The 26,785-nt window shown below is 45.9% G+C and overlaps 1 protein-coding gene across 1 annotated transcript in view; it reads left to right on the forward strand.

The window, feature by feature from the left end:
- Positions 1 to 26,785, forward strand: part of LOC128268455 (cyclin-dependent kinase 14) — a 78,793-nt gene that overhangs the window by 44,655 nt on the left and 7,353 nt on the right. Inside the window, exons 4-5 of the mRNA XM_053005557.1 lie at positions 13,514 to 13,710; positions 20,857 to 20,948. Coding sequence (XP_052861517.1) covers positions 13,514 to 13,710; positions 20,857 to 20,948 — 289 coding nt within the window. The remainder of the gene's footprint in view (positions 1 to 13,513; positions 13,711 to 20,856; positions 20,949 to 26,785) is intronic.

Below are 26,785 nucleotides of genomic sequence, written 5' to 3' on the forward strand. Positions count from 1 at the left end.
CAGTCCGTTTATCGCGATTTTCCCTCGTCGTTAGCAATGTCTCGCCTCGCCGGATCCGGTTCCGTTGCGCAATCGAAGGCACGGGCAACGAAAATGGCCGAAAGCAACCATTCGAATTCACAAGGTAATACCTTAGTAGAACCTTATTCCCTCTTTTTCGGCATCCTTACATTATTGTCCTTCAACGTTTTAACAGCATTGATAAAGCAGTTAAAAAGTGTCGTTAACCAGTTAATGGGTGAATATTAGCATAAAGCGTTTAGTGGTTACTTGCTTTTACCTGACCGGCCCAAACACTTCCACTGCCCCAGTGGCCACCACGAATCTTCGGTGTTTTGTTTTAAAGTCTCCTGTTTGGGCTCCCATTCGACTCCACCCAAGGTGCGTTACTGACCAAACGTTACATTTCGGTGTCCCAACACAGCTTGGAACCGGATTCTATCGTGCCGCGTAGCGTTAAGTCGACTATCGCGTCACTAAATGGGCCGCCTAAACCTCTCTAACTTTTATTTGTTTAGTGTTGGGCCAGTGATACCATCTTGGGGCTCGCATCAGCATAAAACGGCCAGGTGGCCCAGGACCAGGGTATGATTTTTTTTGCTTCTGCGTGCCGATTTACGGTTAGTCGTTTTGGGTGGAATTTTATTTATGGCTGTTTTTGAACAACTTTCCACCAACGGCGAGCAGAGCCGAGCGCTAACGTTGGCTTTTGGTGTCGTGGACTGGCCGTGGACCATCGGCCGGCCACTCAACAAGTAGAGGCAACCCGCACACTTTTATGGTCCCATTTTCCTTTGATGCCGATCCGCTTGATGCCGAGCGAAACTGCGGAGGACAAGCCGGGAGTCTTCCAGAGGACATCTTTTATCGTTTCGCGCGCAAACTTTGTGCGCTACGCTGCGAATGGCGTAGTTGACCTGTGGCCCCGGAATGGAAGAGATTTCGCTCAACAACCTTGAAAATCCGTCCTGATTTCGGCACGGTTTTGGGAAGCCACGAGCGTGTTTCGTTCTATGCGCTGTGTAAGGCCAACATGGCTTCAAATGAAGAGAGCGATAGAAAGACTTCGAGCGGCTAAGCCGTAAGTCAATGTCTGTTTGTTCCATAAATTAAAATTAATCACTTGGAGGGTTTTACATCGCCGTGGTACGCTGTTCTTCAGTCACGTTGCTGATTGATTATGTTTTAGCAAAGGAAAAGCTAACCACCGTCGGTGGGAAGTAAAGACTCCTGACGATGGAGGCGCCTGGTTGTTTGAGATAATTGATTGGAACGAATTAGCGATTGTTTTACTTTATCGAAGATTCAAATCATCGCTGATTTTCCCTTTTCGGTTAGTAATATTTGTTAGCAATGTTTATGATTAAAATTTATCGGTATCCTTGCGTTTTGTTATAAACGAAAATCATAATTTAAAATGTAATCCACAAAAGGGACCCAATGTTGAACATTTACTAACATTAGTAATTTCTTTAGATTAAAAGCATATTTACATTCGTCTAATTGTCGCTAATGGGCCGTGATCCGTGCTGCTGCGCTGGGTGATTTGGTTTAATGTTTTGCTCGTTACCAAATGGTGTCCCGTCAGGGCCGTTCCATTAGTTGGCCATTTATTTCAGTTACCGATCGGCCATTTAAACTAACATTCACTTAGTAAATGAGACGCTGCAACTCCGTGCGCCATTATTGCTTATTGCCGCTGCTCGAACCCGCTTTTGGATTGGAATTTTCTACCAATTCGCTCGTCCTCGTCCGAGAGCACGTCGCGTCGGTGTGCCGGGCATCCGGCTGCCCGAAAGTTTGGCCGCCTCCGCCGCCACCAAAAGTCGCAGTGTCGTGAATCGGATAAAGTTTTCGCCGAAAAACACGTGCCAGAACGTGTACACGGCCGACTCCCAATGGGGGAACCCACCGCACGTCGTCTGGCGGAACAGAAAAATGCGCCACCTCCGCGTACACTCGGCTGCTTTCTAATCGCATCGAAGGTCGGTTTCGCGAAAAGTTGGCACAAAAATTCGCCCACTCGTCCCGGGAGCGCCACGCGGCACCGAAAACTCCTCTCCGGAAATACGTTCGCGCCAAAGGACACGCAATGGGCAGACTCGTTAAATAGACATTTTTCTTCCGTCTTCGGGGAAAGTGGACGAAATGAGCACAGAATCGGAAAAATACCTTCGCGCGCACACGAATGACGACTCGGAGTGTGGCGCAAATTCGAGCACACGATGTTTGCTGTCCGCAGACCCCCAATTCGGTGGTGGGCGGCATAAAATCGGTCTAGACTGGTTTTATGTTTTCCGAAGATGTCTTCTATTTTTTCCTTCGTCAACAAACGGGCCCATCTTAAGCTCTGTGGAACTTCAGGTCGGCACGACAGAGCTCCAAATGTAATTTTCCAGCCGGCATGTAATGAATATCTGAAGCTGTTCGCTACACCATTCGGCGGCTCTCCGGAAGCACCCCATTTCGTCGTGCCTTGCTGAATAAAGGACCGTTTGATAGGGGCTTCTCTTTAAGGCCAGTGGTCCGTGGCCAGGGATCAAATTTTTCAATTATTTTCCTACTTTTGCCACTTTTCTTTCTTTGGAACAGTTGCATCCACCGACCAACGGGGGGACACAATCACCTTTTCTCTGACTTCGTTTCAAGCGTACTTGAGAAACTAACAAACCGTGCCGTTTTGCTACACTACCTGCCTGCTGCTGGTCCCCGATCAGTGGTGTCTCAGCTTTTTGCCAGAAGAAAGTTGTTCTATAAGTAGTAAATAATCTCGTGCCATGGCCTTGGCGCTTTCAGGCTCGGGCTCGGGAACATTGTGTAACATCATAAGTCAGCGAGCTGATGGTAAGTTAGTGCGACGGCACTAGGCTTCGGCTCGGCACGACCGTGTTTTGCTTTCATCTGACTGTAAGCGAAAAGTTACACCTTTCCATGTCGCGGGCACCGTCTTATGCTAATGGATTTAGCTTCGTCCGACTGCTAAACTTAATGGTCGCACTTTCTTGAACGGGCCAACGGGGTAAGATTATATCAGAACTTCTACTCCTTGCTGGTGTCGCAAACTTTATCATTACTTCTTGTGCCAAGTGTTATTTCCCGGCTCTAGCATAAGGGGTTCAAAATGATGAAGTGCTCGTTTCAATTTTCTATCGTTGCTCTTTTGTTGTTCTGTTGTGATCTAAAAGTTGTAGGCTGTTGTATTAATTAGGAACAACAGCACCGAGTAAAAGTACAATAAAAAAATCATACCACTCCTGTATTCGTTTAATAAAACAAACGAAACTTAATAAAAATATCAGATTTGGAAAATGACTGAGCCGCGTCATTCATCGGATCAATGTTTATTAATACGCATTCTTTTTGACACGTCATTTACGAAGAGCCAACAAAACAAGGTCGTGATTGGTTGTGACATGCTAGAGGGCCAACTTTGGGCACCCGTAAAATATGCTACATCGTCGGTCCCATACATCAGACGACCCAGACGACGAACGAACGCTCCGCTTTTGCCAATCCCGAATTTGGCACAGCACGCGCCGCGGCAAAGAAATGAAAATCGAATATTGGCAGCCCCGGAGCCCCGGTGAATCGATTCGCATTCGGCCCAAGGGACATGCCTGCGAGGGGATATGGCGAGCCGAGGTTTCGGTACGCGTGCGCCCACCTAACCGCTTGAGTGATGGGTTCAGTTTCTCAAATTCAATTTTATAGCAGTAATAGACAAAAGTCTTTTTTCCCATGTCGTGTTGTTAAATCCCCCTTGTATACAGTGTTCGTGAAGAACATCCATGCTATTCCCCGGTCCCCGTGACTTTACTGAACGGAATTTCGAGCCAGGCAAATACTTCTGCCCAGAAAATACCTTCCGCGCTGGTAAACCTTTGGGCCGTCGAATTTGTGGGTAACTTTCACTGGGGCTCAAGCTCCCACAGGAATCGATCACTCAATTGAATTGATTTCGGATTCCGATGCACCGGTGGCCAAAGGTGTGTCAGGGTGTGGGGATTCTGCGGGTGTAGTGCTAAGTCGAGCATAATCTAATCAGTGAAATGTTTCCTACTGTACCTGGTCCGCAATCAAAACGAACCGGAGACAGAACCGGGTTGGGTTATGTACGGGAATGTGTATTCCCGTGAGAGTTGAGTCGGGGTGGATAAGAATGCCCCCCGAACGCCTTGCCGGGTGCGATAGGGGAAGGGATGCTCTTGAGTCAGGAGCGACATAAGCAAGTTATCTTCCAATTATCGATTTAGTTTTAGCTTTAGTTTATCCCCAACTTATTCCTAGTTTTGTACCACGCAGTTGGACAGATCTCCGTATTTTATCTTTATTTTTCTTTCCCATGAACTATAATTCTTAATAAGTTTACGCATTCTAGGAATTATTTTAAATTACACCTTTACGTTTACTTTTCAAATAAATGACCAACTTTATGTGGATCTTTATAAATGAAACAAAATATAGAACATTGCCGTTTTTCGGTTTTCCAACACGTTGGCTACCCGGTGGGAGATGCAAGTCATCGGTCGTTGACCTGGAAAGATCAGCAGCTTTCGGCCATTATTACTTAGAAGGATAAACGTGTACCGTTGCTTCGTCATTATTGAGCGCCTCCTCGTATCAACCCATCGTTATCGTGTTGTACTATGTTCATCGTTTGCTGAATTATAACGGATCAGTGGCCAATTTCGTGTCCGTAACAATGTAGAATTTTAGTTGGATTGCCGGCTTCGGGGCTCCAGCCGAACCACATCGTCTTGCCTCCCGTGCGCAGGACTTTGGCTTTATGATGATGTCTCCATCAATTGGCCGAGACGTGACCATGGTTTACGGAACGAGGGCCATCGTTAGCCACACAACGCAAGAGCTAACCGTGAGCCTGCACGAGAGTCTCCTGAGAGTCTTTGGGCGGCCACACCACGTCAGAACGACGTCGATGCCGGCAATGTACGCTCAACTGCGAATTACAATAATATAAATTTTCATTTCTTTCAAATTACCCGCAGGAGCGGCCACTGGTGCGCGGTATGTGCCTAAGCTGTCATAAGCATCGTTAAGATTGAAGCGAACGATACGGATCCAATCGGTTCTCGACAGTTCTCGCCCAAGGGAATGGACGTGACCTCGCACGGTGGTGGCCACAGGACACCGGCGGTCGACTGGGCGCCACCGTCAATCGATTTTCGTGTAACTCAGGCCCTTAATGTCTGGTAATTTTTGGGTGACGTGGCTTTCGGGGTGACCTCTGAGCGGTGGTTGTTAAATTTTATGCTTGTTGAGCCCGGTACGACACTTTTTTCGGCAGCCACCACTATCGGGGACTAAAGTCAGTCGGCCGTCGTGGTGTCGTGACTCGGGGTAGCTGGTTTTAATAGTTCACCCCATTAGCGTGATGTGACCACCGACCCGTACGTTGGAAGATGTTTGGAGTGTAGATAGGCATGCAAATGTGATTACACGTTTAATAAATTCAGCAACATCGAACTAAACATGTTATCGGCATTAGACGCAACAGCAGCGGTCAAGAGGTGCCGGAAATAGCCAGAAGGTCACAAGGTTTGCCGGCAGATTTTGGGTACAACATCTCAGCAACCTGCCACAAACAGTTTCCGATTGGGCAATTTGATTGATAGCTACCGGGTACCAGCCAATGGCGGAGTAATATATTCCAGGGTAGGATTATTAAGCAACTGATTGGTGGAATTGAGTACTAACTTCGGCTAGTTGACCAAAAAAATTTTGCTAGTCAAACATTGGCGTGCATGTTTATGATACTGAGCAATAACTTCTCACGGTTCTCGTTCGCTCTTTATTCCTAAAACTACCACTTCCACACTAAAACCAGGAGGTCCATAATCCGCGAACCTCCGTTCGGTCAGGATACGGCCACACCAAAGCAAACCGTTTTCGTTCCATTTTTCGACGAACATTGAGACTGAGAAAAAAAATCTCTACAGCTCTAAAAAAGCGTATGCAAAGAACCGTACATCAGGCTACTTTACGACCCACATCTTCACGGGATGTGCTCGTGCAAAATTAAAACCGGCGCCGCGTCATCCTGGTATAGGTTTTCTTTTTTTGACGGCACTGGCATCGGAGATGCACGGAGAAGCAGATTTGCAAACCGACGATTTTCCTTAACGATTGATAAGCGCGTTCCCTGTTGCTTATCTCAAGTCTTTTGAATTTTTAATGGTTTACCCATCAATTGCATGCTTAAATGCTCAATAAAAACTCCATGTTAATTGCAGGAAAGGTATCTTTTCTTTACTATACAAAAAAGGATGGTTGAACTCATTTTCTTTCTGTTGCTCGCTCCTTTGCACTTTTCAAGTCAGGCTGACATTTGTGCTCGTTGGCCACCGCACCGCAGCAGCGGTCCCTATCTTGGCTGGCAATAAAGCAACTCTTTTAGTATCAGCGCACCCGCGGCCAGGGAGTGAAAACGGAAAATGCTCTTGCTCTCTGCACCCGTTATATCGCCCCGAGACGAGCAACCACCCGGGGCCATAAGAAACGCGCGGAAAGCGCATATCGCGAACTGCTCCGTGGCCCTCCCGGGGCTGGGTGTGGGAATAACCAGCGGTTGCCTCATTGTGCGCAAAGATTGTTACACACGCATTTGCATAAGCGCGCGCGCACCGCAGCCCAATGTGCCTTCCCACCGGAAGTGGCCGACCCGGCAGGATGCATTCGACTGAGCGCGCGCGTAATGGAAAAGGATAACAACTGCAGGCGAAACGGAAAAAGGCGGAAAAAAGAAACACAGAAACACTATCCAGCGTGCCGCGCGTCGTCGCGCCTCAGTCAGACGTTTCCGCCACGTTGCTGCTTCCGGTTCCGGGCACCGACGCCGTGTATTACCGTGCACCGACAGCGTCAGACGACGCCCCAGTGCCATGGCTCTGGGCCAGCCGGCCCGTGCCAGGCGAGGTCTGGAGCCACGGCTGCCGGTCTGGAGTGCAATAAAATGTCACAAAATTCGTGCCACGAGACGTTCCACTGACGCCATCGGGATGTTATGCAAGCGCGCAAACAGTTCTTTAGCGCGAAGCGTGGATTGTAAAACACACTCCTCCGCACAATGGTGTTGGAAGTGGAGCACTTCGAGCTTACACACACAGGCACATTTTCAAAACAGGAACAAAAACTGTGCTGTGAAAACAGCAGGAACAATCGACGCGTCGCAGGAGCGCACCTACAGAGTAGAGGAAGCTGGAAACATTAGTGACCCACTTCTTGACGCAGAGATTCATCTCCTTGCGTGGGCCACTCATTTCCGCCATGGATGAATTTTCCATGCAAATTAGGGGTCGGTGGGCAAACCTTTTTGGCCTCGCCCGAGTGGTGTGTTTTGAAAAAATTAAATAAATCATGACACGACGACCCACAAGAGCGCACCACTTTGCGGATCTTACCGGAACCACGGATTTTCTGAAGCACCGCCGCCCCATATGGTAGCACGTTGGTTAAATATATTCGTTTTTTACGTTACTCATTCGTTTCTTTTCGTTACAAGGCGCGAGCGAAAAATCCTCCTGCCCATTAGAAGGCGGAAGCTGCATCGAACACACACACAGTCCCACAGTCAATGCGCCGTGGCTTTCAGCTCCGGGGCGTACCGAAACAATTTGTATGAATAAATCATTCTCATTTCCGTTACGAGGCTCGAAACTTTCGCCTTTAACGACGACGCACCCAACCTGCAGCGGGCTTCAACAAGTCATCGTAACGTTATTACGTTTTAAAAGAAAATTTTATGTACGCGGAGACCCGGGACCCTCACAGAGCGCGAAGCTGAGTGGTGCCAGGTCGTTCCTTAAATAGAACAATGCGCTGGGCGCGTATGTGGGCTTCTTTTTTTGGTAAAGGGCGCGATTGTTGAGATTCCCTTCACTTCGGGGAAGCTTTCGCAGCATGTTCCGTCGCAGCCGAGTAGTGGCTTCGCGCGCGAACCAGCCAGCTGCTACTGCCGATGATCCTGGAAGATGATGGCGGTGGTGAACGGTTCGTGCACATGTTGGGCCAAGTTTTGCCCTTTTTTGCGCAATATTTTGAAGCATTTCTGCTGCTTCTTAGTCGCTCACTCGAGCTAACATTTGGTTAGCAGAAGAAGGTCACAAGAAGGGAACTTTACAGCGAGATTGGTTTTTCTGACAGCCATTTACAAGAAAATCAATATTACAGCAACAATCCGTTTTTTGTGTGATCTTCTTCGGGATCCTTAGTTCGATTTTAAGCAACAAGCATCTATCATATCCTAAATTCTTGAACAAGTCGAGTAAAATGCAGCAAAAAAGGGGATTGTACTAAAGTGAAATTCGCATTCATTATTCATGAAATTCATTAAACAAACTTTTAACGCCCAGCGTTTCCTAACTTAATTACCCTACACCATGGTTCAGTGTTGTTAGAATGGCCGGAAACCTGGAGCGAAAATTAAAATTCACCCGAGCACATAATTACGTCATGTTTCTGGTTACCCGTGGGAAACCGAACATCGCCGGTGGCAATCGCTTTCATACCACAGGAAGACTTTAAGCCGCTAGCAGTGTGCAGCCAATAGTTTTAGCCCACACGAAATTAAACTCCCTTTTTGGGTGTGTAATCTACCAAATAGTAGCGCAAATTAAGGCACAAAACATCTCGAGAAATAAAATCTCTCCGTACACGAACGACGAGGATAAGAAGGATTTCGCATGGCGGCAAATCATTCGCCCTTCGTTAGGCAACGCACCGGACTGTGAATCGTGTCTCGCCACTTTGCGGTCCGGTGGCCAATGACGCCGCCAAGGCAACGTCGCAGCCGAAAATTGTTGACGTTTTGCCAAAAAGCAACGGGAAAAAATCGTGTACCCACAAAAGAGGACTCTTGCGTCGTCCTTTGTGGGACTCCGAAAAGGGATCCACTACCGCAGACCACTGTGTCTACCGCCGACTGCTACCGGAGAGCGATTCCTCACATGCCCTCTGTGACGGGCCCAATGTTCTTGTGGCCCTCCGACCGCGAAGTGTGTGCGTCTTGGTGTCCTTGTAGTGGAGGTGACAGGGATCTAACCGATCGTCGTTCACCACCACCACTCACGGACGGTGGATGAGTGAAATGAGTGAATGGTCAACCATAGGGAATGCTCTATGGGCCGGAAACGGGCACTTGGACGGGGCGAGGCGCGAACCATTGAGAATGACGTGTGAAGATGATAGTCAGCTCATGCAACAGAGGCCCACCAACCCACCCACCGACCGCCCGCCGGACGGATGGGGCCGAAATGGAAAAACCACATAACGGCTTCAATCGTCAGACCGTGGCCGTGGCCCCAAATGTCCGGCCCTGCCCGGCCCGGTGATGGGTCGCCCGTAGCCGAGGGACCGGAAGGATCATTTCGAATGACCATTACTTTTTACAGCACTTTACGGAACCCCTCACCGCATTCCGGCCGACGGTGGGACACCCTGTCATTAGAGAGCAAGACCGATTGGTTCATCCTGGGATTGGAAGGTTATAAAACAAAACAAAAACACAGCTGGCAAAAGCTGGTATATCCGGGATCCAATCGTAGGGTTCCGCCGTCCTCGCGTCCAACGGCAAGCGGAGCTGTTTTTACGGAATATGTTCTTCTCGGCCGTTTGGTTTTCTAAATTGTGGCATATTTTCGCCCCATTCAGGGGCAGGTGTGCAATATGCGCTAGATTTGATTGGTTTCCGCCCTTTATTTTGTGTGTGTGGAGAAATTAGTTTTTTGTGTATTTGGACTTTTGTGCAAAAAGACAGCCCATTAGGAGAGTTTAACTTTTGTGTGGTAGAGACAGGTTTACTTGCAATATTTTAATTACTTTACTTTACACTTCTATTTCTGCGAATCAAGAAATATAATTCATGGGTTGTCCCGGGTCTAACAACCCATGAGTTATATTTCTATTTGAGTTAGTAGTAACCGTCAAAAGAAAGCTATTTAAATTTAATCATATTCTTCTCATAAGTTTGGGAGTTATTGTGCTAAGAGTGAAATTATTTTCCTTATTTTCAAAACAATGGATCAAAAATAATTGCAATCTGTTTGCACGTTGTTTGCACGTTCTTTCTTCAATATTCTCTCTATTTGCGTGTTTATTATTTAATTTCATCGGGACCGTCCCACCGGTTATTTTGCGAAAGTTTACCTATTTACTTATTACTTATACGTTGGCATGATAGTTTTGTGTTAAGTGAACCGCAGCGAACGCTTTACGTAGATTTAAAGGTAAAAGTATATATTTTTCCCAAAAAGAAAGAAGAACGAAACGAACCCCGTTTGAAAGAAAATGCGCTGAAAATGGCTTAAAAAATTATCGCCATATGGTAACAGATGCTGCTGTTGGGAGCCCTGCCTCGTCCAGGGGATGCTTTTCGTGGTCCGTGGTAAAATGGTCTGCAAACTTTTAAAATACAACAAAAAAAGGGCCCCAATCTTCCAGGCGGTCCAGGGAGCTTCGGTCCTGTTTTTATTGGTATACTTAAAAGAGTCTTTTGCACTCTCCCACCCGGGCGCTACTGTTTTATTTCCCGCCGGACACATTCGGGGACGATTACCGAGAAAAGGCTCATTTCTTTGCCCGGGATAAAACGTTTCGCCACGGTCACGGGCTTCCGGTCTCGCTTGCTTCCCTGTCGTGCTGTATTGCCATTTCCTTGAAGGCAGAAAAGTAGGTCAATGGGGCCAGCTTCTGGCAGCACAATTAATACACTTCTCCGTCACCGGCAAAACAGAGAGAGCCAATCGAGGAATTTGCCATCCGACGGTTCTTCTTTGCATTTGCAGCTCATTAATTTTGCTGGTGGGAAGCGAGGAATGCCACGGGTTCCATTCACCGTTCGATTCTGCTTTCGGCGCACCAGAAGACGGCCGCGTACACGTGGTCCCGGGACGCGGATTTCTATTGAATGGATCGTAATTTAATGTTTGGAACTTTACTTTTTCTCGGGCGCGTGGCAGCGCCTTACATCCGTACAACGGTTCGATCAGCATTTTATTGAACATTGACATTGAACGTTGCTGCTCCTCGGCAGTTCGCGTTCGCTAACGTCTTCCATCATACTTCGGAAAGCAATAGGATTGCAATATCAATAACATTATCCCCGGCAAACGATGGCAAATTATTTCTGTCCAACTTCCTGTTAAAAGCAAGAATTACTTCACACGGCCCCGCGCACTCGGAAACCATACCGAGCGCTCACGGTCCATTAGGAGGACACCATCGTGCCGGCGTGTTGGCCAGCTTGGTTTGCATAACGGAGCTCGAAAAGTGCCGGGCTGGCATTAAAAATTAATCAATAATCCACGGTAATGGAAATTTATTGAGGATGCGTGGATGGATCCTTTTGCGACACACACCCGGATCGGGGGATATTTGATGCTAAATGGGCAGTAAAATTGATTCCTGTTGAAAGTTTTTTGGTTGTGCGAAAGTTTCGTCTACACCGCGCCGGGGTTCACTGCCGCACGAGGTTCGTGCCGATGCTAAGCTGTGATTTATGGGTTTCGGTGGTTTTCGGTTGGTGCGGTTTATGGCGATTCGTTGCCCGTTTCCCACTCAGTGCCCTCAATGCAGGACTCCACTCAACTGAACTGCAGCCCAGCTTCACATTGAAAGCTCTTTGGTTGGTGGGTTTGAAACTTACCTTTCGGTTCATAATTTCATGCCTCATTTGCAACTCAATTTATCATTAAGCCGATTTGGAACGATGGAACTGATACCCTGCCTAAGACAAAATGTTGTTTGCTTATCAGATCCCCTCGGGACGGATGCGTATAATGTCTCTTTGGGAAAATGGTTGTAAATTTGATACCTTGTTATTTGAAAACCGATCCAAAATCGAAAATCAATTTGGATCGAGTTTTTACCAAAAAAGGCTGTTCTTGAGATCGATTTCCCGACATGGATTTAGTTTTCAGCGCCCATCCAACGTTGGTTTCGAATAAGTATTTTCACGGTTCGTATAAAGATGAGCTGTTGCAAGTGCGGAACAAGAAAATACACTTCCGCAGGGCTCGAAATGGAATTTAGCTCCTATTACAGGCGCTTCTGGCGGACCCGCAAATGTCGCAGCAGAAAAGCTTTTTGAAACGTGCACCACGATTCCGCGGTTGGTTGATTGAGGGAGGTGTTGGCGATAATCCTGCCATTCTCGTTACCATAACGGCGTGGTGGGTTTCGGGAAAAGACCGCACGCGGGGCACCGTATTTCGTGCTAACGGTAGTTGGAAGTGCAAACAAATTTGGTTAAGTAAGTTTCTTGCGAGATTGTAAGACAAATATTTGAACAGATGGAGTCGTCTCCTTGAGTGAGTCGACTCCAGAGGAAGCAGTAGTCCTCCGATACATCTACGGTGATGATAGACGAAGCACGCGCCCGTTTCCATCTGCCACCGATCGGTTATGACGCAATACCGTATAACTTATAGTTTCATTAAGTTGGAAACTTGTGTTTAACTACGTGCAATTTGCACAACTCGACAAAGTCCTGTCTACCTTCTCAGTCCCGGCGTTGCTGCACACAGCAAGTAATTTGTCATACCGCAATCATCGTTATTTCGAGTTGATTACTACCGGAATCCGTTTGAGTGCGTTGCCACCGACGGAGTACATTACACTAACAGCGGTTTGGCAAATGAAAATTGATACTTCAATACTGAATGGCGCAGGCCCCGGCCTGGTCCGTCTGTACATACTTCTAGCCATACTTTCGATAATTGCTTAAACACGCCATCCCGCTGTGCTACGTACGTCAGTTGTGCACCTCTTTGTATGTGTTCACAATCATTGGGATACGTAGAATAAAGATATTGTAGCGAGCCAATCCTCTATCACTCCACAATATAAATGAACACATTTTTCTGCCCAGTAGCTTACGCTGCATATTTGTATCATCCGATCAGCCATTAGCATAAATCAATTGGTTGAAAATATGCTAAAAAATGCAAATCAACTCAAAAGTATTCCGGTCTGTGCAACTCTGTAAGCAATGCTTTTATAATTTTCCCTATTTTGTATTAAACATATCATTGTAGTTTTTGATTTTATAAATCATTTTAATCTTTTAATTGAAATACATTAAATAGGACGAAGTATGTTTAGTAAGTAAGGATAATTAACATGTTTCTTAAATTAATCTTGTAAACTTAAGACTTTAAATTGTTTAAATTTGATTGAAACTATCTGAAAATATTCTAAATGTCCAAATACCGAAGTGAAATCAATTGAGGAATGGGGAATTCTAGAAAATGAACCCAAACGATAGTTTTAAAAATTCTGCCCAATTACTCAACTACTGGACCTACCAACTACCTAATGGAATAAAAATAACTTCAACATAACTTTTCGTTTTCACAACTTGTTCCGCATGAAAATGAGCTAAAATTATAAACTTCATAAATTAATTGATAATCAATATTCATCCGTTTCCAACCATTATTGATTTCGCTTAGTGACTACACGGTTTCTAATGATGTGTCTCCCTTTTTGTCTTTTCCAGATTGGAACCGAGTAGGCGACCACGAGCGGGTCCATCGGCAGCTGTCGGTCTCGTCGGACAGCAAGCTGCTCGACGACGACATTCGGGAGGAAACACGTGTGATAATGCGACCTAAGAAGCCGCCTCGGCCCAAGTCCGAAGTGTTCTTGAACAAACACGACCCGCACCCGAGAAGGAAACGGTTTAGCGCATTCGGGGTAAGTCTAATCATCATTTTTCATCGCCGCGTAACAGTGCGTGAAAAAGGAAGAGCCACCCATACCGAATCCAAATATTGTAGTTTAGTTCTGCATAGAGGATTGCTTTGCAAAATAAGATAAATGATGACGAAACATGGGCTCTGCAGTCGGATATCGGAACTGCTTCTGGGAAGTGCTGGGGCCGCCTGAGTTCGGTGTTGGCGTAAAAGTTTCTCATTTTCACTCGTTTTCACTTTTCACAAACCTGTCACTCGTTTACTGGTTAGCTATAACTACTGCAGTGGTGTACAATTAATCATATGTTTTCGCAACTGTAGGCTGAACTTTTCGACAACTGGAGAAATAACAGCCCATCGGGCAGGGCAGTCCGTCTGTGTCCTGTTAAAACATTCCCTATCCTACGCAGCTGTGCTGTGGGGACTTTTTCACCCCGACGGGCTTTGGAATTTTGGTCAACCGCAGCAAGCCGGGCTGGCAAGGAATAAAAATATATTGTAGCCTCCATCCGAGGGTCATATATTTTTATGTTTTAAAGCACTGGCCACCCCGAGGCGTGTTGGAAGGGACGAATGGATGATGGACGAAAAATTATGACGGCGTCCCTTAACTTCGTCCTCTTGAACAAAAAACAGGATGCTGCAGTGTGGGGGCAGTGAAATGTGATGAAAAATATTTCCCATCCGTTACTCCTATCTTTCATTTGCATGCGCAAGAGAGGTTTCGGGCAGAGCAGCAGCGTTCGTTGGTCTGCAGCTGTCTGCCCGTTTGGAGTGTGATTTTTATGCTAATGTTGCCGACAGCATAAGAGGGCAGTGGCTTCACAGCTTCACCGTGGCAGACATACGAAGTACGAAAATTCGTTAAAATCTCGTGCAACATGGAGCATACAATGTACGCAAAGGGGAGGCCCCAGCAGTACTAACGGACCCTTTCGGACCCTCTACAGGGGGTCTGTACGCACATAAATATTATGTGTATCAAAAATGCAATTTCACGTGAAGAATATTAATTCCCTCCTCGTCTGAAGAGGGCTTTTGCCTGTTTCCCTTTGTGATACAAACTGGTTCTTCTTTCGATTTAATGAACGAATCTTTGTGCGAAAAGAAAACCATCGTTTGCGATGTGCGTGATTTATCGGGTCACATTCTTAGGTCAAAGATCCAAACGTTGATAATAAATCCTCTGCTGACGTAAGTCATCATTTTTCATCCCTAAGCAAGAAAGACAAGAAGCGATTATGTGGTTGGGTTTGGAGTTGGTTTACTAATGTTTGGGATTCTGTTTAGTAACTTTTTTGCTAACCCGTATTTCTATCAAGAACAATCACTCAACATCAACGGCGTACATTGAAGAGTGGTAGAAGTTATGTTGCATAATACAAGCATGGGTTTGCTTTATGCCGTTTTCGCCATAAAAGAATAGGCAGATCGGCACAAGTTACTGCACTTTCAGTATCCCAACCTCGGTTAGCCGCTATTGTGGGTTGATTCTCCACTTTCAAAATGTGAAATGCTTCATAAGATGCACATTCAGCTCCATGATGGTTTATATCGCCGGCTGTCGAGAATACGCCTTCTTTTGCTGCACTCAAAAGACCCATACAGATACTTCACAACTTCACCGGCAAACCATTCTTGGGCAAGTAAACAGCTCAATCAAGCACAATTGAATTTTTCCTCCTATTTGCAATAAAGCTTTCCTTTTGACGTGCTGATCCGTCCGTGCACGTCAGGCTGTAACTCTGTGGTTTCCCACGTTGGTCGGTTAAAAGTTGACGAACTTTCGACGGAGCTCGTTTGTCCCCTAGTCGAAGCCCGCGGTGGTGCTTTCACGTTTAACGTGCTGCCGGCGGAGGCTTACAATCTCAATGGCACAATGACGGGTCGCGTTGATCGACACGAACGAATCAACTAACGCAAAGTTCCTTGTCGCCTCGTTATCGTTCAGACGCAATGGATTCCGAAAATGACTTTTTTTTGTTGCCGCTTGCTACTCTTATAAATGTATAATGTAGACAGCACCAAACCACTTCAGTTCCATCCATAGATGTGAGGTAAACGTTCCCCGAAATGCTCCGACGAAGCGAAATGCATGCTTTTCTTTCGACGACGAGTAGAGTTTGCTTAGCAGCGTATGTGTGAGTCGGGCGCGATTTCTATAAGTATTTTGCTAGGTGGTACAAAAGAAAATCGCTAACGTACAATCCATCAGCTTATGCAGGAACAAGTTTCGGGTGTGCTAGGTACGCTTAAGATAATGGTAAACATTATAAGAAGAAGAATAGATTTTCAGCGTTTAATGCACGAAATGTTGTTGAACAGCTTTGTTGGCCAGTGAATACAAAAATCGATGGAGGCGCCTAGTTGTTGATAATTATTTCGTAAGCAAGTTGATAACAGTTCATGCGACATGTGTACTTGGAATGTTTAGAAAATTTATTTAAAGCACCCCACAATAGTCAACTCGACACAACGCATATCGAACGGACAATAAAAGTAATTTGCAGTCTTGAAAGAAGCTCTTCATGTTATTTGTGCGCAGTTTTGCTGCAAAGTTCTGATCGCGTTCCGCTGATAATTTGCAGTGCTTAGGGCGCCTGGTATTGTCGAACACACAGCGAACCCGTTATGACAGCCATTTTAATGCTCATAAGAAACTTCGCCCTATGCCCTGCGAAGCACCCGGCACGACGGAGGGAACCAATGTCTCAAGCCAGTCGTTTGGTTCAACACTTGTCGAAACGGGAAACCCTCGAATAACGTTTACGGACGGACGCAGAGTAATTTGTGCTTGTATTATGCATAATTTTGCTCGCTCGTTATGCGGACGATGTGAAAACAATAATGAGTCTCTGGCCTAAAGCTCTCACTTTACCGTAAACGGTGGGTTGTTCCCGTATTCCCGGCTTCCTTAGAACGGTGGAAATGCGCGAATCCTTTTCAATCAAAACATCCTCGGGTGCGTGACGCACTAGAATAAGGGCGTCCCCTATTCCATGTTCGTGACCTACTTCACGGGCTTCGCAAATGGGCGATATTTCCTTGCGGCGGAAGTAGTGTTCAGAATTCTCATCAACGGAAATCAGTTCACACATCAAATTCTTCTGCCCAAATGCGGATGGCGCGCCCTGGCGCTGTTCGCGTTCGCGTGGCCTGTGGTTACGAATAAGGAAATTAAATTCCTCTTCCGCTGTTTGCAGTTGCAGCTAGAATTTTTCACATTTTTCTGCCCTGGCAATGGCTGCAGTACGCTTCTGCACGTTTCCATTGTGATGCTCCATCCGAACAGTCGAGGAACAGTGCTGCAGCAAACAGACGACGTCGTGCCACTAAATGGTGACCTTTTCCGACGACTGCCTTCATCATTTGGCGCTGGCGGAAGCTTAAATTCGTTCCCGCTAAATGGACCTTTCTCTTTCGAAGAGCACGTCGTCGGTTCGGTGCCGCCGGGTACGCTGTGGTGGACTTTTTGCAATTTGGAGAGACCCCAAATGAAGTTGCTGCACACTGCAATGTGGTGCAGTTGCCGTGCTTCAAAAGCGGGGCGTGGCACGAGTCGTGACCGTGATGAGTGCTATTTCGAAATTGCTTTCTGCTGTTCTGCGTGATTGGCCCAAAATGGAGATATTTCTTCTGGTATCGTCCTCTTTTCTGTCTGATGCTAGTTGTAAGAAATTTTTAATCAAGCGCATAATTGAGGGTCGAGTTCTGTTCGTCGTCTCTTAGGCTTACATTGAAATTATTTAAAATTTGATGAAGTTACGGTAATGAGAATGATGGTGATTTGAAGTTTTATAAAATTAAACAGATAAGTTGAAAAGTTTCATATTTCAACAAGTTTAACAGAGTGTTCCAAGCAATACTCCTTTGGGGAAGAATCTCTTTCAATCAATAAAATATCATGTAACGACACTATCCCTTTCACTACAGTGTACCCGACACTGACCATATCAACGATTTTTTCAATCACTATCCGTCACCCGAAAGCCATTTCCAACAGCCACGAGTGACGATACCCCAGGACCTCGGCTTCTCGGGTGCCCGATATTAGCATATTCATTACTACTTCCATTTCTTTGCTAATAGGTTGCCATTATTAGCACCCTAAACACTAAACCCGAAAGCACTTTCCCAAAGCACCACTCGAGTTCGAGTTGCGGAGGGCACGAAAATGGAAAAATCATCTCCGGGCGACGGTGTTGCCGGCCCTCGAGCCACAAACCGGCCACATTCCTGGATTTTGGAATCTGTTTTTTCTCCTCTTTTGCTCTGGCGGGTTATATCATTTTAGATCGTACGGAAAACTCCCCAACCACACAACCGTGTGAAAATGGCGTGATCCAGAATGACGCCACTTTACTAGGCAACACGCGCTCGGGATGATGCCAGCTGTAGTCATATTCCCTCAATTTGCCACCTCTTTTTTCCTGCCGGGGTTTTGACCGGAGCCATAGTGGAAATCATTGTAATGCACGGAAAATCGCCCAAAAGTGTGGTGCCAGTCAGGGTGGGTCCACAAAAGTTAGTCCGGATGGGTTTTTGGTTCCTGGTCCGGACATGCCGGGATGGTTGGCGGAGTAAATAATGGGCGCATAGTGGAGCAAAACAATTTGCAGAAACTACTCAAATAACTATACGGTGAAGGATACCAACTGTGTTATCGTGAAGCTGTTTTCAACGGCACTTCATAGTTGATTGCCTTTGGCTGTTGCAAAATACAAACAGAGAGCGAACTTTTATGAGTTTAGTTTTAATTTTGCAAATCTCATGTTTCATAAACATAAATATGTTTATCTGACGTGAAGTTTGTTAAACAATAAATCTCGGGTTTATCGCTGTTGGCATACAATTTCCTCGAAGAACATGTGGCAGCATGCGTTTATTAGGACCATCATTAGTCTTCGTTTCGGGGATCATAATGTAAGATTTAGTGTCGTGAGCATTGTAATTGGACAATTTTGGCTACAGAATAATTTTCAATTGACAATGTATTTTCGCCATCGAAATCAATCGCTGTTGTTAATAAAAACATGTTCTCTACGGATGTTTTAACGAAGCGTCCTTGTTGAGAAAAGGGAAGGAAAAGTTTTTCAATTCACGCCAGTAATGAATGTCTTCTCTGGTCCACGCTTGTTCGCTCCTATGTTGGAGATAAATTTTCGATAACGATGAAAGAAATAAATAAGACATCTATCTGTGGACACTTCGGTCGTGCTCCCATCGCAGCGCATACCAAAGGATTGCAACGACGACAATTCCAATGCACCAGCTTGCTTTCAACAACTCCGGCAATCCATTCTCTGTCTTTCGAGAGCTCCCCATGGCCGAAGCAGTGCAATGGTCTGTAGTAAGGGGATTACTTTTTTATTTCTAGCGTTCTTCGCTGGCGCCAGCAGTTCCGTAGGAAAACTGTGTACTTTTCTGCACTTTACTCTCGGTGGACTCTGTGACCGCCCTTTTTGTGCACGCAATAAGTTTCGTAAGTTAAATATTTACTGAAAAGACACACACGCGATTGTCACCACCGTGTGCTGCACCGAGTTGTGCCGAGTCGGAGGAAATCCTTTCGGCAGTCGCGCTCTGTACCAGGGATCACGAAACGTGACGATGCCGTTCCGCTTCTGGACGCAAAATCCTGGTTGGATCAACAAACGAAGTGACCGTGTTCCTGAGGTGATGCAGCGACACCAAAAAGTGGCAACAGCGACACCAAAAAGTGCATCCCGGAGCACATTTCTTCTCGTAAATGCAGCTTTGATGTTTATTTTACATCGTGACATCTCTACCGCGATTCCTCTTTCCATTTTACAATTGCAGACATTCGCACTCTTGGCCAAGGGCCTTCGCTGATAGCTTTGGCTTAAGTGTATCCTTTCACCGAAAGGCTACGTGGAGTTCCGTGGCCGTTCTCTCGGCCACTCTCTGGCTAGGGGTTTTCCGAGACGTTCCTTTCTGCGCTGAAAATAGTTTTCCGTCTTTAGGTTTCCTTTTTCTGTGGCTCTCCCTGTTGGGCTGCCACTCGGAAACGGAAGTAATTCTGATGCAACAAAGTAACTGCAGTAGCGGAGCAGAAACTCAAAGCCGAGTACCGGCTAGGGCAAAAATGGTGGAACCGTATCGGAATGGTTCAAGAAAAAAAAACGCTTTCTTCCCCATCCGGGACGACGGACCCCGTGGGTGCCCTGAGGTGGACGGTGATCTATGGTGGTACCGTTGGCGTAACGAACGATTGTTGTGGCAGGAAGGTGAAGAGAATTTATATAAGATCACTGTACACTTAACCTCGCCGTCAGAGTTTTCCTGGTGGAAAAAGAAACCGAGACCTGCTGGAACCAGCAAAAAATGCATGAAAATAGCTCCCAACTTTAATTTACGGTATGAGAATGTTTTATGAAAAATATCCAACCGTTTTGGGTTAAGAATCTCGATGGCCACCTTATGGATAAGTTTAAATGGTTGTTATAAATTTGCAACATAACAGACCTATCCAACGACGAAACTTCCTTTTTTTGGAAACAGGAAGGAAGGTAAAAAAATATTACGAAAAACGCGTAGAACTGTTGAAGACGCGTAGAAAAAAAGAACCTTTCTTAAAGTTTTATGCTCCAACAAATTCGCGAAATTCGTCGCCGGGACTCAAAAATTGTTATCTCATCTATCGCAACAGTACATGCTTGTCTTTTATCATGACAGCATTCAATTTTTTGCAACATTGCGCTCCAAAATCCTTCTACCAAACTCCGTCGTTGTCTTTGTACCGTGAGCCGCCGTCTGCCATGCCAAGATTGCCAAGGGGTTTGCGGAGAAATAAAAATCGATAAAATATTGCCAAACCCGTGATCCTCCCGGAGATGTTATGCTTTTTATTGTTTGACTCTTCATAAGGTTCCAAATTTAAAACAAAGATAACGCTATGAATAAGATGCAAAACTTCGCCTATAATTGGCCTGAATGTTCAAGATTTTACCAAACACCAGGCGCCTCCATTATGGCCGTAGAGGTGCGCCAAGCCAGGGAGCGCTATCGCATTGTGGTCTGAGCAACTCGCTTCATTTACTAAATTTTACTAAACGGGTGTTTACATCAATAATCTTGTACGAAACCTTATAAAATGTTTAATATTCTCTTTTTCTTCATTTCACAGGGTGATTCGCCGTTCGGCAAATCAGAAGCTTACATCAAACTAGAGCAACTCGGTGAAGGATCCTACGCAACGGTATTTAAGGGCTATAGCAAGTGAGTATAGCTACAAACTCTATCTCTGTCTAGTTCTGTTCTTCAGCCTCCGCTGCCCGCCGAAGGTCTAGTGCCCGTTCCGTGCTTTGATTCGATTTAATGGGAAATCAATTTCATCATAAAAACGAGTGCGCGCCCCCGGACAAGTAAACCCACCATAAGTGCGAGTGCGAGACACGGTCCATTTTGTCCTTCGGTCGGGGCAATAAAGAAAAAAAGGGATCTTCATTTTCGCCACAAACAGCGACAGCATTCAGTGGGCCGTTCGGGCCTACGGCCATCGAGTAGTGAGCACGTATCGTACAGCCTAATCCGGGACAATTTGCCAACGATATTTGCCCACCGGGACATCGACCGGCCCGGGGGGTCGCGCTACGATGCTGGGCTCAATTGTGTGACACACACACACACACACACACGCACAAAAACAAAACCGCTTGCCAATAAAAAAAAGCAGGACATCCCTCTAGCCGAGGCCACCGAACGGTGAAAGTAGCCATAAAGAAATTTAAATTTTATTGCATTATTTATGAAAATCGACCTCCATGAAACGCGGGCAACAATGTAGCGTAGCGTGACCACCCTTCTCGCGGGTGCACTGGCCCGGCCGTTCTTTCGTTGTCCTTGTTTGTTTTTTCGCATCGATATTTGTCGAAAACATGTCAATTGAAAGATCTCAGAACCTTGCCGCTTGCCTGGTGGCTGGCTGGTGGTGCGTTTCGCAACGCACGTCAACTCAAACCAAGACAGGTCCGCCAAGCGACGACGATAAGGACACGGGTTTTTTTTGGCTCTTTCCGCCTTTTTTTCTACAAGAACACCTTCAACAGAGACGGCTAAAAGTGGGTGTTTTTGTGCGCCCGGAAGCCTTGTTTTGATTTACCGTTTTTTGCCGTGTGCTTTCTTCATAATATGGTTAGTGTGGCACATTTTCAGCCACCCATTCATATCGCTGGCGGCTGCTTGTTTATGCTACTCGTTTAATTGTTGGTCGAGTGCACAAGTTGTCCTTCTAAGGGCAACGTAAATTATGTTCCTACCTTTTACACCTCGCGCAAACGAAAAAGAGGAAATCTTTTAAGTGGAGAAAGCGAAATAAAAACTTGGCACCATCAGAGTTTCCGCTTCTTATGAACGTAGTTGGACAATAAAGTAAAAAGTGATTCAAAATGGACAGACGGTCCCTTTTCACGGCGTACGAAGTGAATGTTTTAAGTCCCTAAGCACCACGCACTAGGTTTTGGATTAAAGAGATTTATTTATTTATTTATTTATTAGCAAAAACTTGACAATGGGCAATTGAGCCTAGTTGACAAAAGGAAAAAAAAATCTAGCAACCTAAACAAAGCCCTAGCTAGCCTAACTCTGCGACTGGCGAAGACGAAGACAAAAAACCGGTAACCAGACATTAAAAGGACGCGAGGTCAAGGACACTACGACACTGACGAATAGACATGTTATAATCCACAATGGACGAACAGAGATTATACGTACGACACATAGACAATACAGGATCATTGTGTCCCGCAACAGTAATTCGTGGAGCAGTTCTTATCTCCATGTCAGTTCTTCGTCTAAGGTAACGAGAAGGAGCACAGAGGTCTAGCTTGGCTAGTAGTTGTGGTGCGTCAATAGCACCGCACAACAGTTTAAAGACAAACATAGCCTGAGCTGACCGTCTCCTATGTTCAAGCGACCTAAGCCCGAGCAGCAAACAACGAGTATTGTAGTTAGGCACATTGTCGTTGTCATACCAACCCAGCCTGTGCACGGCGGCTCTTGTAAACTTACGTTGTATGGACTCAATGCGGTCGCGCCAACACTGATGATAGGGGTGCCATACAATGCAAGCGTACTCGAGAATAGGACGAACAAGAGAACAGTATAGAACTTTAAGACAGGTCACTCCACGAAACTCGGAAGACATACGTATAACGAAGCCCAAAATGCGGTTGGCGCGACATATCAAATCGGCATAGTGAGCAGACAAACTTAACCTCACATCTAACGTAACACCTAAATCACGAATCACGTCAACTCGCGGAACAACTGCTGAGTCAATGGTATAGTTAAAAAAAACTGGGACAGAACGCTTAGTAAACGAGATGACATAACACTTGCCAACATTGAGAGACATGCCGTTACAAACACACCAATATACGAGACGATCAAGCATAGCCTGCAGTACCTGACAATCAGACAGAGCACTAACGGGCAGGAACAATTTAAGATCGTCAGCATACATTAGATGACACTCTGGAGGAAGTTGAAAAGAAAGGTCATTAATAAATAATAAAAACAAGAGTGGTCCCAGATTACTACCTTGAGGAACTCCAGAGACATTGGTGAACACAGAAGACAAGGACCCTTCAACTCTAACACGAATGGCGCGATTAGATAGGTACGAATGGAACCAGCGCACAAGCAACGAGCACATCCCTAATTTGGCAAGCTTGGACGACACAATAATATGTGAGACTCTGTCAAATGCAGCCATGAAGTCAGTATAAATAGCATCCACCTGCACACCTTTGTCAATATTAGAATAGCAACCATTCAAAAAATTGAGAAGGTTTGTCTGGACGGATCTACGCGGAACAAAGCCATGTTGCTGGTCAGAGATATACGATTTAGTGCAGGACTGCAGGTGCCTCGACACGACTATTTCGAACAGTTTGCTGCATGCACATAGAATGGATATGCCTCTATAATTTTCGACACATTCCTTTTTGCCCTTCTTGTGAATAGGGATCATCCACGATTCCTTCCACATCGATGGAAAAGTCCCAGTAGACAAAGATTGTGAAAATAAAATCAGTAGTGGGGCAGTCAGCGCCGAACCACACTCCTTGAAAATGACAGAGGGAATGTTATCCGGAATGTTATATGGGAATGGGAATGTTATAAGCCTTTGGAGATTATTGTTGGCTAATCTGATTTGAGCATAGTAAGGTAGTATTAGTACATTTAAAATTTGTTCACATTGTTCATAAATATTAACGGGATGCATAGTAGTGAGTACGAAAACTCGTAAAGAGTTTGGAAACAAGTTCTCTAACTGCATGAACCATTTCATATTCGATCGAATACACAAATCGGGAACCTAAGACTAATGGATGGAAAAGTTTTACCGACACCGAACGATAAACTTCCCACCGGACGAGCAAAGTGCGACGTTCGTCAAATTCCGGTGACGTCCGTCCAATTTTATGGCCGAACTTAGCCTCCGTTTCGTGTGGGTTTATCCTGCAATTGTTGCCGCACTGACCTGATCAGCCACCGCTTGGTGCTTCTTGGCATTTAACTTTTACTCGCCAGAACCTTGCACCGGCATGCGACGTGGCCGCGTGGGCTGACGAAGAAAGTCGAGAACGGGAAAAGCTCCATCCCGAATCCTGTGCCTGTTCTTTTCGTTGCTCTCTGCGGCTTATCACAATCAGCGACAAGGTGAAGCCCCCAGCACCACCTTAAACTTTTCTGCAACAAAGCCCGCAAAATGTTGGAATTGGCTTCTTGTCGCGCGCGCGCCCGCGTACCCTTTAGTTTTTCGCGTGCCCCTGTGCCTCTTTTACGGATGATAAAGTTCATTTGTGGTTGAAAGTGATTGAAAATGGAAACTTTTCTGAGACTTTCCCATCAAGACACCAGGCGGAGAGCGTAGCATGTACTTTTTTGAGTTTTTCTGTTTCTTTGTTTGGGCATTTAAGATGTCTATTTTCCGTGATCGGTTTTCGACTTCAGCTGGAAACGTTAGTTTGCTTACGTTTCGTCTTCCAGTGAATTGTCCTGTCATTTACCATAACGTTGTAAGGTTTAAGATTTAATTATTTTGCTTCAAACTGACACTGACCAATAATTAGATAGTTTGAAAAATAATTGTTCAAACACACTTAGCAGCTTTTTGCATCATTTCTTACTTTTTCTCACATGTTCCTAAATCGTTTAACGTGATACAACCAAGTTTCGGCCAGCGGCAGACATAACGTAAGAAAACTCACCCTGACGTTAATGGGGTAACCGTTCCTTAAACTCTGGTTCGCAACGCGAAGAAAATCCTTTTCCCTAACTTTGTATCACTCATCGTTGTGCGAAAAATCCGTCCCGAAAAAGGCCCGATCCTATAACGCGTTCTGTCGATGAGATTAATGGCGACGTCTCCTTCGTCGTCGTTCAACCAGAAAGACAATACGACGACGGCGACGAATTGTGAGCTTCTTCCGATGCGATGCCGTAGTCATCAGCGGAAAGGACAAATCTTCTTTTTGGCGCTCGTTTTTCATCCGTCTACAATCGACCCGCAGCCTGGCATTGCAAGGACCTTTCATCGGAGAAGACAGATTCCTGCCCACGCGCGCGCGCGTACGGAAATTGATAAATGACCCATCGTCCTTTTGGTGTGCGTGGATACCGAGACATCATCATTAGGAATGTATCGCCGGCCGTTAATTAAGCATTTAAACAAAAGGCACCATCGAGCTAGCGAGCATTGTTTATTCTTCAAGATATTCCCACCAGACAGCTTATGTCACTAGAATGGACGAAGAAAGCGATCGGTGTCCATTACGGCCACCGATAATGGCGATTGTTCACTCTCCAGAGTTTGGAATCGGTTTGGAGTTTCACAGCTCTCCAGGCACCATAGGAACGGCACAATAGTACCTAACAATGAACAGGGCCCAGTACACTCGCGATCCACCCAGTAACGAATCGTCTGGCTCACAAGAAGGGCTCAAATTATTAACTCTGTTTTCTTCGCTACCGGGGGTTCCAGGGTCTTGCCACTGGCTGGCGCTGGCTACATTCCAATGGCAGCTCCAAGGCAACATAAGAATCTACGTCCATCCGTCCGGCGGCACTCCGGTTCCCGGTTTGGCTTCCAGATTTAAGCCGTTAGCCATCGTGTTACGGTTGGTCGATAATGGTTCTGTTGACTCCTCGATTGTTCTGCGGCCTCTCGAAGCAGCGCTCCAATTCCAGGAAAGGACACGTGCGTTGTGGCTGCGTCTTAGTTGCGTTTGTTGATGGCCTTAGACGGCTCTCTCTTTCTCTCTTTCCGCTTTATCTCTGACTTCCGGATGGTGTCTCCTGTTGATTACTTCCCGGCCGAGTCAGGTCGGCTGTGGATGCTGCACAAGTTCCGATCGACAAGCTCTTAATCCTTCGGCGATGGTGATGGGCCGACCCCAGGATTAGGCAAGATGTCATAAACATTGGCCGGACCGGTGGCCAACTAGCTTTCCGGTACCACGCTGAGCACACCGGTAGCCAAGCAGCCAGCCAGACCGGGATTGGAAGTGGAAATGAAAGAAAAGTGGAATTAATTCACTTAATCTCAATCGACATCCACCAGGATATCACGTCCTAGCCGAGAGAGAGAGAGAGGGCATTACGATTGGTTGTTTGGCCAAAACCTTTTTTTCTTCTTCTTTGCCAGCTTCGTCCGCCTTTGGCAACAAAGCGTTTCGTCGTTGTTTCTACCATCAACGCGCCACGGGATGATTATTGGTCGATCGAAGTGGAAATGGGCTCCGAACTCTTCCCTCTGCTAACTGGCGCCCGAGTCACGTTATTATTTTTATGCGTCTGAGGCGCCAACGAACGAAGAGCAGATTATGAGATTAGGAAAGTAAATGAGATACATTCCCATCAGCAGGAGACCACCCCCCGTGGGACCTCGTCCTTGTCGGCTCACCTGTTGAAAATCTTATCTCTCGTTTGTTATTACGTGTCAATAATAAGCCGAATCCCTGAGGACTCGCCTGGATGGGAAGAAGATTTTTCTCAGCAAAAGCATCCCCGTCTTCAGGAAGAAAAAACATTCAAATCAATGCTGTTTA

This window comes from Anopheles cruzii, chromosome 2, assembly GCF_943734635.1.
Source record: "Anopheles cruzii chromosome 2, idAnoCruzAS_RS32_06, whole genome shotgun sequence".
NCBI classification, from domain to species: Eukaryota; Metazoa; Arthropoda; class Insecta; order Diptera; family Culicidae; genus Anopheles; species Anopheles cruzii.